Source organism: Schistocerca cancellata, chromosome 5, assembly GCF_023864275.1.
Source record: "Schistocerca cancellata isolate TAMUIC-IGC-003103 chromosome 5, iqSchCanc2.1, whole genome shotgun sequence".
Classification (NCBI taxonomy): Eukaryota; Metazoa; Arthropoda; class Insecta; order Orthoptera; family Acrididae; genus Schistocerca; species Schistocerca cancellata.
In genome coordinates, this window is record NC_064630.1 from 138,246,407 (window position 1) to 138,258,951 (window position 12,545).

Below are 12,545 nucleotides of genomic sequence, written 5' to 3' on the forward strand. Positions count from 1 at the left end.
ATAAAAATACGTGGACGGTGAGGGTCTTACGGAAGAATGGGCTCGGCTATACCACTGCCAAAATGGAAACAGTAAATCGCCAAGTTCTTTTTCTAGGTAATGCATCCCATCCCACCACCCGAAAGTCAAGTTAACAAACTTAAAACTGGCCAGGTTCAACCAGCCTCACATAAGCAATGGGCCAAGGTTTTATTTAGCCATTTGATTCCATTATAGGTGGTTACTGATGCATTCTCTTATTCTTAGTGTTTAAGTCGAAAGTGCATTTGCTCTTAAACGGGCAGTTTCTATCCTGGATGTGATAAATTAGATTGGCTTGGCAATATGGGGGGGGGGGGGTAAAAATACGGAAACGGTTACCAAGTGCTACAAGTAATGGGGGTATTGGGGTTTGGAGGTGAAGAACAAGACGCTTCTGTGGACATTGAGCCTCAAAGAAATGCAGCAGCAATTGCTGAATTATTTAAAATGTGAAACATTTCAGGTAGTGAAGATGACATTAAAAATGAATTTCTGACAACTCATTCCAGTTTTACTTCAGCAACAGATTTAATAGAAATCCACAACACAGAAGATGATCAGGAAGAAATGAAGAAGAAAAAGAAGGGGCAAAATGATGTCCATAGGAAAACTAATAAGCCCGAGGAAGCTATTGCATGCCTAAACGATGTTATGCAGTTTGCAGCATGCACAAATTCTCGCAAGCTATTGAAACTATTGTACAGAGCAAAAAACTGAATTAACAACAATTCTGAATAGGAACTTGAAACAGGTTTTCCTCTTTGCTACGTAGCAAAAAAAGTTAAATGTAAAGCAAATTAAATATGGGAATAAGATGTGTGTACATAGAACTATAAATGAATTTAAAGTTAGAGTAAAAATATACAAATGCCATATTATTTATCATTAATGTAATAGTCTGGTGCTCTGTTATACAATATACAGTAAATGAACATTACTGTGTGGTAATGAAGGTACATAAATACATGCATAATTACAAATTTGTACTTTTGTGCATGATACCTGACGAATTTTATGTAGCATAGTGAGTTTTGTGTAATCCAGAAACTTGTCCAATTCAAAAGAGTATTTTAATCCCATGCGATTCTCTTTTGAGGGGTTTTTACTGTATAAAGAATTTCAACAATGTACAGTGTAAAGTTCATTGTTGACAGCCATTTGAATTGGTCAGCGTGTCAACTGTGATTGAAAATTTAAACAATTTAGTTTCATGGTGCTATTAAATATTTTCATTTGAAGGGTTGGACTGTCACATAAATCAAAATAGAACTCTGATGAAGTTCACATGCACTGTGCAATATAACTGAAGACCATTTACTTTTGGATTAATGAATTTAAATGCGGTTGGACACGCACCGAAAACAAAGCACGCTTGAGTCGTCCAATTGAGGTCACCAAAAAGGAAACCATTGACAAAAACCATGATATGGTAATGCAAGACCTCCAAATAAAAATTAGTGAGACTGCAGACACTATAGGCATCTCAACTGAGCGAGTGCAAATTATCCTGCTTGGAGAATTGGCTGTGAAGAATCTGCGTGCGAGGTGGGTGGCACAATTGCTCACAATTTCAACAAAATACTCATCCAGCACAACAATTCAACACAATGTCTGACGATGTTTAATCACAATCTGCAAAACATTTTGCACTGATTTATGACTGTCGATGAAACCTGGATACATCACAACTCAACAGTCAAAACAGTTGACAAAGACTGGTGAAAGTGCAGTGAAAAAGGCAAATATCATAACCATTTGAAAGATTCATTGGCTGAACAGATACTAAGGTTGACAAACAAAAATTACTCTTTCACCAGGATAGCGCACCATTCCACACCAGTGATAACAATGGCGAAATTGCATGAATTTGGCTTTGAATTGGATTGCTATTCACCAGACTTAGTCCCAAGTGATTTATTCCTCTTTCATAACTTCAAACTGTGGATTTCTGGAAAGAAATTGGACAAACCTATTTTTCAGATGCAATGCAAAAGCTTGAGGATCTCTGGGATTCAAGTGTATGTTGTTCAAAGGAGACAGAATTAAGCTGAGTTGTTTATGAAACAGATTTTTCATGCTTTTTTACTAGATTTATCAAACCACCCATGTATTAGCTTTATAGCTACACTATATAACAAAGGAATGTCATGACCAAAGGTCTAGTAGACATTTTAAATGTACAATACCGGCCAAAAGTTTTCGATCATCCTTGATAAAAACCATATACTTTACTTCAAAGTATGAACTAAACAGACCAACAAAATAAATATTATCCCTCTCTACCATTAGGTACAATACAATATGGTTTAGATTTTAGTCTCTTCGAAGAACCCACCTTTTGCCTTCAGAACAACTGCACAAATCCTTGGATTCTGGAGACGAGTTTCTGTAGTGGTTTTGCAGATACTGCAGTCCAACATGTCCATTAATTATTCCACAGATCTTCAACATTCGATGGCCTCAGTTTTCTGACCACCTTGTTGAGCTCATCCCATAACAGTGCAATGGATTTAATGCAAGGGACTGTCTTAGCCAAATCATATTCTTCAGTTCCCCACATTTCTCTGTCCTGCTGACATATCCTATGCACAATTTAGAAGAATATTTGGGATCATTGTCCTGCTGCAGAGCAAACCCATGATCAACAAGTCTTTTGCCAGATGGAACTGCATTGTCAATCAGTATCCTGCGATATCCTTTCTTTTTTAATGTTCCATTAATTCTCAATAGGCCACCCGACTTGGTCGCTTGCGAAACATCCCCATACCATGACTGAACCTCCACCATGCTTCACCACTGACATTCTGACTCTTCATACACTCTCCACGAAGTCAATGAACATACATTCAATGATGGCTTTCAGACACTTCAAACTTAGATTTGTCTACGAGTAGTACCTCGGATCATTGCTGCATGCTCCAGTTTTTACATTTCTGTGCCCACTGCATCTTTTCACATTATTTTGTTTGCATAATAAAGGCTCTTTGGCTGCTAAGCACCTAGTTAAACCTTGTTGCACTGTTGAGACAGAGATTGGAGCTGCTGACATACTGTTTACTCCCTTGTGAATTTCAGGTGCGGTACCAGTCCTCTGTCATGTGGTCTGTACATACACGAACTGATATTCCTTGTGTGACATTACTTGGGGGGGGGGGGGGGGGTCTTCCAGATTGCAAAACACATTTGCATCAGTTTGCTTGAACCCTGTGATGTATACGCCAGTGTAGATTGGGCTACACTTCCTTTTGTTGCTAATGTCTTAAGAGACTAGACTTTCTGATGCAGAGCTACAATTACCCCACATTTTTCAGTTCAAATCTCCTGCTTTTGTCCCATTAGGAGATAATCAGGTTCCAGCCTGATCGGATACAAACCACTAGTAGTGCACACAGTGAACTGTAAACTAATGTGAACTGATTGTCACGCAAACAGCTGAAGGAATGAGGCCCTTTCGAATGGCACCCTCTTAGGCAAAGGTTCAATATTATTGTGGATACTGATCAGTATCCCTCTATGAGAACAATCATTCAAATACACAACAGTCTTTACACATTTATACATGTTTTACTATCAGAACAGGGAAATGATTGAACATTCAAAGTGAAATCCCTGTTTTAACCACAAATCCATAGTTGTTACACTGATCTAAAACTTGACCCATAGTGTATGTGGCATGTAAGCTGACCACTAAACATGCAAATCATTCTAAACCTCTGCACGTGGAATGGTCACCTCACATTCCACATATATCTTCTAAACGTGCTCTAAAAAATTGTACACTTAATCACTTACTCCTGTGCCTTGTACAGGGGGCTGTGGTCTCAGAGAGTGAAGAAAATTTAATTTATTTTCTAAAATAACAATATGAGAAATTCTGAATGTTGGCAACCCCCCCCCCCCCCTTTCCCATTTTCCTTGCTGTTCCGGTCTGCTGATTAACTAAAATCACTTGACCTCACAGTAGCAACTTGCGGAGAACAGACAATGCTGTAATCTTAAAGATACTACATCACAGAACAATAGCGTCTCAGTGTCCATTCTGTCTTAATTTTGGTTTTATGAGACAGCTTGTGATAATTAAGTCCTGATAACCATTGATTACCATGGTTTTCACTTTGCTTTTTCTTCAACTTACCTTTTTTCCATTTGGTTATAACCCTGATTGTGAAGGGATAGAAACATAGATTTCAGCAGCCACTGACTGAACTATTCTCTCAAATAGACACAGAATAGTGTTTGATGAAACTAAAATCTTGTTCCACACTTATACGTACTGAGATTCAGTGATTAAAGAAGCAGTAGAAATTGGAACTTCTGACAGCTTCAACCATGACTGCAGTTATAATCTTAGTATTCTGTGGAAGCAATTTCTCAACACTGAGAAGACAGAGAGAAATGCACTGAATTATTTATTTTTTTATGAGTGTGCTGGCACCGCATGTGCAGACAGGGACACAATTTCTTGCAGCATGACATACACTAACCAATCACAAGCTGTCTAATTGCTATAACAGTACAACAACATTAGCCATGTCAATCATTTGTTGCTGACAAAGAAGATTGGAGGATTTCACCACGAGCTCAAGATTTTACACAGATCTGATGTGACAAGTAAACCGAAACTTTTTTTCCCCAACTTAATTCCTTCAGATTACGACTTCATTAAAATATCCTTTGTACTTCTATTTAATTAAATATAACAGTTTATAGCATGCAATCTGATAATGAAACAGATGATAGGGTACAACACATTACATCAGAAATAACTATTTTCATATGTAAACACCCAGCAATACTCCGTCTACTTTTTCCTTTCATTGTTCTCTGAGCAACTTACTCACACAACAGTAAAAAAGGAAGCACACAAAATTAAATTTTGCCAGCGACTGATTAACATAGCTACAAGAAATTAACATGGTTTTTACTAATATCTAACTGTAAATCATAGTGAGTAATAAATGAGGGGATGAAGGGAAAAAAACATGGTTACAGTAAGATGTTTTACAATTTTTATTTTGCAAACCATATTTGTTGTTGGTCAGTGACATACAAAAATTCTAGATACTCAGAATTAATAATATGAACAATCCAGGAGCACCATTTACACAGCTAGGCAGGAAATTTCTGTTGTTAAAATACATCACTTGTTATACTTGCAGTGTGTTTTGTTAAAATGCAATGTCTGCAAATCATCACAAGTCAACTGCCTGTATCCATCAAAATATCAAATCAACAATGTTTAGACCTCTGAAAACAGTGGTATCATATACCTCAAAAAATTAAGTTATCTGTGATTATTTAAAATTTTTGTTACAAAATAAAAGCAGCAACAAATTCTTTGGTATGAAAGATAGATAAATAGATAAATAAACAAATAAATAAATAAATAAATAGATAAATAGTTTAGAAACAAGTGTAATATTCACAAATAAATAATACATAAATTTAATTCTTTAGTTTGAAATCATTATTTGAACATGAAGTAATTTTGACTTCATTTTTGAATTCTACTTTTTCTACCTTGGCCATAGGACTGCCTGTTTCCTGTAGCCACTTCTTCCTGAAAAATCACAAAAAAAGAAATGAAGTGTATTGACAATAAATGACTAGTGAAAAATTTACGAGGCCTAAAAATCTCTCAAGTATACCTTGGTTAGTTAAGAATGAACTTAAACATTTCCCAAATACGTGAAAGATTTGCACGTAGTATAGCAAGGTTTGAATAATTATGACAACTGTTTTATACTCATGAGATATTTTCACGTACAAAAGAACTCTATATGGTTAGTACTCAAACAAGAGAAAATTTCGAAGTATAGAAAGTAAGTACTCTCCACTACACACTAAATTTAAAACTACAATGTGTGACTATATAAATTGGAGAGATGACAGCAGTGTCCTTTTATTTAAACCTGAGATATTATTCTTCCTCACACAAGCTTATAAAATACAATTTGGAGCACAGTACTACACAAAGGAGGAGTCGAGAATAGAAAACTACAGTGGAACAGACACAAAATCCTGAAAAGCAAGCAGCATTCACAAAAGGGGAAGGGGACACTTAACACACAACTTTTTTTGTTTGAAAGTCCTGTCAACAATAAGACAATTAGATGTAGGCTGATAAATCAGAACAGGTAAGCTTATATGAATGTGTGGTGTCTATTCTTTCCAACATGTCAAAAAGCACAGACACCACGCAAAATCTGAGGCTGTGATACATATCATACAAATCAAACATGGATGGGAGATAACTGAAAGGAAAGAACAGACACCACGCATTCATATAACTGATTCACATCAATGGGCAATGAATCCACAACCCTCAGTGTAGATGCACATTTACGTTCAACCTTCACTGAATCAAAAATTAGCAAGCGTAGAGGACATGGACAAAGACCGCAGATAGGTGGTGCTAGGTATGAATGTGAGTTAGGCAGGGGGTGTGCCGAGAGGGTCTACACATTTGCAATAAACACAGTCTCCAGGTACAGTGTAAGCAACTGCCTAGTAAACAGGATGATGATGATGATGACTATGACAATATCAGTTTGCGGGGTGATCAACAGCTTGGCTATCAGTGCCAGTACAAATTCCCAATCTTTTCACTGTACAGACTCACCGTTTCCCAGAATGAGGAAATGATCAGGACAATACAAACACCCAGTCCCATGCCAGAAAAAACCGTGACCCAGTTGGGAATCGAACCCAGGACCCTGTGATCCAGAGGCACCAACACTAACCACTAGACCATGAGCTGCAGCCTAGTAAAACAGCAGATTCCAGGTTCGTCTCCTGGTCCAGCACACATTTTCACTCGTCACCACTGATTCCGCATAAAGTCCGAATGCAGCCGATATAGTTTGTTCCTTCCCTTCTGTTTCCTTTCTCCCTTATCCATCTTAAATTTACGAAAGGACAGATAAGGTTTAATACAGGATGATACCATTGTACCACCTTGCAGCAACATGGCAGAAATCAGATAAGAGTTTCTGGATACACAGGAAACATTGTTGACATTTAACAGAAGTTATTGAGGTACTCACCAGTTTGTACTGAGAACTGCTCAACACTTGAGAAAACATTACACTACTGTTATCATTGTAAAATGGTGGCATTTCATTTCATTTTGTTCTAAATATATTGGCAATCAATGGCAGAGCCTATTTCGTGACCATCCTGTATATTCATTAGTAGGAAACAAGAATTTAGACCACAACAGAAATGTCACAGATACCCCAAATAATCTGAGCCTATTATCTAAAAGTAATAATGACATCCTATAGGATAAGTGGTTTATGGTACAGAAGTTGATGTGACAACTGATGACAACTTAAAAACTGCAAGTTGTTACAGATTTTAGTTTAGATTCTTTTACATTTCAGTAACTATATGAAAGTCCAAAAGAGTTTTTACAGTTCTGAAAGACAGATTGTAGCAATTACAGCAAAAACTCAAATTCTTGGCCAACACAATATCAACTAACAGACAGACAACTTAAATACAAGTGAATATTTCTCAATGATTCATTATCTCCCACATTTATAACTGCAAAAGGAGAGAGCTATTTACAGTGCCAAACAGGAAAGTTCTTACAGTGTGTGTCAAACTGCATTCACTAACAGATAAAAAAGAGGTATGAAATTATGATTTTTTGGAGCAACTGCAACAATGCTCAAACTTTGGACCAAAATGTGTCACTGCAACAAGATGACGAATTTCTTCTGTCTACAAAGAAAATATACTTTCCTTTACCACACAATCACTAGCAAGAATTTCGGCAATTAATGTGAAGATAAAAACTATACTATATAAATTTTATACTTTAAAGTCCGGCAATAAATAAGAGAGCAAGGGAGACTTAACACTCAGTTCAGGCAGGTTACAAGGAAAAGAGTGTGGTACTTTACGACTGAGAACTTAAGACTTGAGAAGGGGTGGATAGCACCTGAGAAATTAAAAATGCAGATATCTAACAAAACTCTGCAGAAGAAAGATACCGTGTTCCAGTTGCTTGAACAGGATAGTAGCTGAACCAATAACATGTAAGGCCGCAAAGGTTGAGCAAAAGATGGAACTCAAACATAAATTAATTATATACCTTATGGAATTCACTGTACCTAAGAATCTGAGGCATGATTATAAATTATGTTATTTCCAAATAGAAACACATTCGTCCACTAGTTCAAGTTGCACAAAATGGATGGTGACCTTCGATGAGAAATAGAAAGATGTGTGAAGAAATGATTGAATGGTATGTGCACAACATGTCTTGGACGACTGACAGACTACATGCAGGCACAAGACAGTGGTGGTTGCTTTTGTCTAGTGCCAGACAGTGCAATCATCAGCACAAATCTGAGTTAATGTATGGTTATAATAAGGAAATTGGTGAACAAGAACAGTAAAGTATATAAAATAATAAAATTTCTATAGAAGGGAAGTGCACAAAAGGATCTTAAAAAGGTAAAAAACATACAAAATAGAGAAGCTGGCTCATTGCATCATCTTTAAGGACAAGTTAAGTGTCCCTAACATGTAGTTGTACAGCTGGGAAACAAAAAAGTATTAGTATACATTTGGCACACTGTTTAAGTTTTTTTTTTTTTTTTTTGGAGGGGGGGGGGAGGGGGGGGGGGCGCACAACTTCAATGGTCATTAGCGCCCTGACTACTCTAAGAATGCACCGCGAGGCACAAGTTGACAACAACAACTAAAAGGGAAAACACGATAAAAGACAGACTGACAGGCATAGGATTAAAAAACAACATCATCAAATGTCCTTAGCGAGGTTTGTCAAATTGATAAAACAAAGAACACGAGCAGCTGCTCGTGGGTCATCCGCTAAAATGGCATCGAAAGTATTAGGCAGGTTAAGATCGAGGCGCAGTGTGTTAAGACCTGGACAGGACATTAAAATGTGTCTAACCGTCAGCAAGTGCCCACATGGGCAGAACGGCGCTGGCGCAGCCGTCAGCAGGTGGCGATGGCTGAACCGGTAGTGTCCAATTCTTAACCGGACCAAAACTACCTGCTCCCGCCGAGAAGGGCGTGAGGAGGACGTCCAAGCCACGGGAAGAGGTTTCGAGGCCCGAAGCTTGTTGGCTGTAAGGGCAGCCCAATCGGCATGCCACAGCGATAAAATGCGCCGACAAATAACCCTGCTAAAATCTGACGAAGGGACACAACAAGAAGCTGTCCGAGGCTGGAGGACCGCAGCCTTGGCCGCGGCATCTGCAGCTTCGTTCTCAGGGATACCAACATGGCCAGGGACCCACATAAAGCTAACCGGAGAACCGACGTCCACCAGCTGCTGAAGAGAGCGTTGGATCCGGTGTACGAAAGGGTGAACCGGGTACGGATCACTGAGGCTCTGGATGGCGCTCAGGGAATCTGAGCAGATGACATAAGCAGAATGTCGGTGGCGGCAGATGTAAAGAACAGCCTGGTAGAGGGCAAAGAGCTCAGCTGTGAAGACCGAACAATGGCCATGGAGCCGGTATTTGAAACTTTGTGCCCAGACAATAAAGGAACACCCGACCCCGTCTTTGGTCTTAGAGCCATCTGTATAAATGAAAGTCATGTTGATGAACTTCGAACGAAGTTCCAAAAAACGGGAGTGGTAGACCGAACCGGGGGTGACCTCTTTTGGGAGCGAGCTGAGGTCAAGGTGAACGCAGACCTGAGCCTGGAGCCAAGGTGGCGTGCGGCTCTCGCCCACTCGAAAGGTTGCAGGGAGTGAAAAATTAAGGTGTTGAAGGAGGCGACGAAAGCGAACTCCAGGGGGTAGCAGGGCAGAGACATACAACCCGTATTGACGGTCAAGAGAGTCGTCAAAAAAGGAACGATAAGACGGATGGTCGGGCATTGACAGTAGCCGACAGGCATACCGACAAAGCAGTATATCGCGCCGGTAGGTGAGTGGCAATTCGCCAGCGTCAGCAAGAAGACTCTCTAAGGGACTGGTATAAAATGCTCCGATCGCAAGTCGTAAACCCCGATGTTGTATGGAGTTGAGGCGGCGTAAGATGGATGGCCGTGCAGAGGAGTATACGAAGCTCCCATAATCCAGCTTGGAGCGGACGATCGACCGATATAGACGAAGTAGGACGGTTCGATCCGCTCCCCACGACATACCACTGAGAACACGGAGGACATTTAAAGAACGGGTACAACGGGCGGCCAAATATGACACATGTGGAGACCAGCTAAGTTTCCTGTCAAATGTAAGGCCTAAAAATTTTGTTGTCTCCACGATTGGGAGAGCAACGGGACCGAGTCGTAAGGACGGTGGGAGAAACTCTTTGTAGCGCCAGAAGTTAATACAGACCGTCTTCTCGGCAGAAAAACGGAAGCCATTGGCGACACTCCAGGAGTAAAGACGGTCAAGAGAATGCTGAAGACAGCGCTCCAGGACATGTGTACACTGCGCGCTGCAATAGATGGTAAAATCGTCCACGAAAAGGGAGCCTGATACATCAGCTGGGAGGCAATCCATTATTGGATTGATCGCGATGGCGAAGAGAGCGACGCTCAAAACTGAGCCCTGTGGCACCCCATTCTCCTGGCGAAAGGTGTCGGACAGGACAGAACCCACACGTACCCTGAACTGTCGATCCATTAAAAAGGAACGAATAAAAAGAGGGAGGTGACCGCGAAGTCCCCATGTATGCATGGTGCGGAGAATGCCCGCCCTCCAACAGGTGTCGTAAGCCTTCTCCAAATCAAAGAACACAGCCGCGGTCGGGCGCTACCGCAAGAAGTTATTCATAATGAAGGTCGACAAGGTAACCAGATGGTCAACAGCAGAGCGGCGCCTACGAAATCCACATTGGACATTGGTAAGTAGGCGTCGAGACTCGAGCAGCCAAACCAATCGAGAGTTAACCATTCGCTCAATCACTTTCAGACACAGCTGGTAAGCGAGATAGGTCGATAACTGGAAGGCAAGTGCTTGTCCTTCCCCGGCTTAGGAATCGGGACAATAGACTCGCGCCAGCATGCGGGAACATGTCCCTCAATCCAGATGCGATTGTATGTACGAAGAAGAAAACCTTTACCCGCAGGAGAAAGGTTCTTCAGCATCTGAATATGAATAGAATCAGGCCCTGGAGCGGAGGACCGTGATCGGCCAAGTGCGGTTTCGAGTTCCCGCATGGTGAATGGGGCATTATAACTTTCACAATTCGAGGAGCGGAAGTCAGGTGGCCTAGCCTCCTCTGCCTGTTTGCGGGGGAGGAAGGCAGGGTGGTAATGAGCGGAGCTCGAAACCTCTGCGAAAAAGCGGCCGAAGGCATTGGAGACAGCCTCAGGGGCCACAAGGACTTCATTCGCGACCTTCAAGCCAGAAACTGGGGAGTGGACCTTAGTGCCAGATAGCCAGCGCAGGCTAACCCAGACAACAGAAGGAGTAAAACTGTTGAAGGTGCTTGTGAAAGCAGCCCAGCTGGCTTTCTTGCTTTCTTTAATAATACGACGACACTGAGCATGTAATCGTTTATAATTAATACAATTCGCCACTGTAGGGTGGCGTTTAAAGGTGCGTAAAGCACGTCGACAAGCACGTAAAGCGTCTCTACATGCTGCGGTCCACCAGGGGACCGGTACGCGACGTGGAGAAGAAGTAGGGTGAGGGATGGAATATTCAGCAGCAGCGAGAATGACTTCCGTGAGGTGTGCGACCTGACGATCACAGCTTGTGAAGGTTTGATCCTGAAAGGTCGCCCTGGAAGAGAAGAGCCCCCAGTCTGCCTTGGAGATGGTCCAACTAGAGGAGCACGGAGAGGGAGTATGCTGCAGGAGATGGATAACACACGGGAAGTGGTCGCTCGAATATGTATCAGCAAGTGCATACCACTCAAACCGGCGTGCAAGTTGGGGAGTACATATAGAGAGGTCTAAATGGGAATAGCTGTGAGATGTGTCCGAAAGGAAAATAGGGGCGCCAGTATTGAGGCAGACAAGATTGAGCTGGTTGAAAAGGTCTGCTATCAAGGAGCCCCTCGGGCAGGATGCTGGAGAGCCCCAAAGGGGATGGTGGGCATTTGAAGTCTCCAGTTAACAAAAATGGTGCAGGTAGCTGAGCAATAAGTTGCATCATGTCTGCCCTGGTAACGGCAGATGACGATGGAGTGTAAACGGTACAAAAGGAAAACGTAAAAGTGGGGAGAGTAATGCGGATGGCAACTGCCTGCAGGCCGGTGTGCAACGTGATGGGATCGTAGTAAATATCATCCCGGACCAGCAACATAACCCCTCCATGAGCTGGGATACCTACCACAGGGGGTAGGTCAAAACGCACAGAGGTGTAGTGTGCCAAGGCAATTTGATCGCATGGGCGTAGCTTCGTTTCCTGGAGGGCTACGACGAGCGGACGATGCAAGCGGAGCAGCAACTTCAAGTCCTCTCGGTTGGAGCGAATGCTGCGAATATTCCAGTGAATAAGTGCCATCGTAAGAAAAGGAAGATGAGAGAAGGGGTCACCTCGAAGGCCGCTTAGGGCCTGGCTTCGAGCGAGCACTGCC

General features: G+C 41.6%; 1 protein-coding gene across 2 annotated transcripts in view; it reads right to left on the reverse strand.

Moving 5' to 3' along the window:
- Positions 1–5,007: 5,007 nt before the first annotated feature.
- LOC126187594 (acylphosphatase-2-like) overlaps positions 5,008–12,545 on the reverse strand; it is a 73,708-nt gene continuing 66,170 nt past the window's right edge. For both annotated transcript variants that reach the window (XM_049928780.1, XM_049928779.1), the window contains one exon: positions 5,008–5,581. Coding sequence is in view for 1 of the 2 variants with exons in the window: in XM_049928779.1 (XP_049784736.1) it covers positions 5,467–5,581 (115 nt within the window). In the remaining variant the exon portion in view is untranslated. The remainder of the gene's footprint in view (positions 5,582–12,545) is intronic.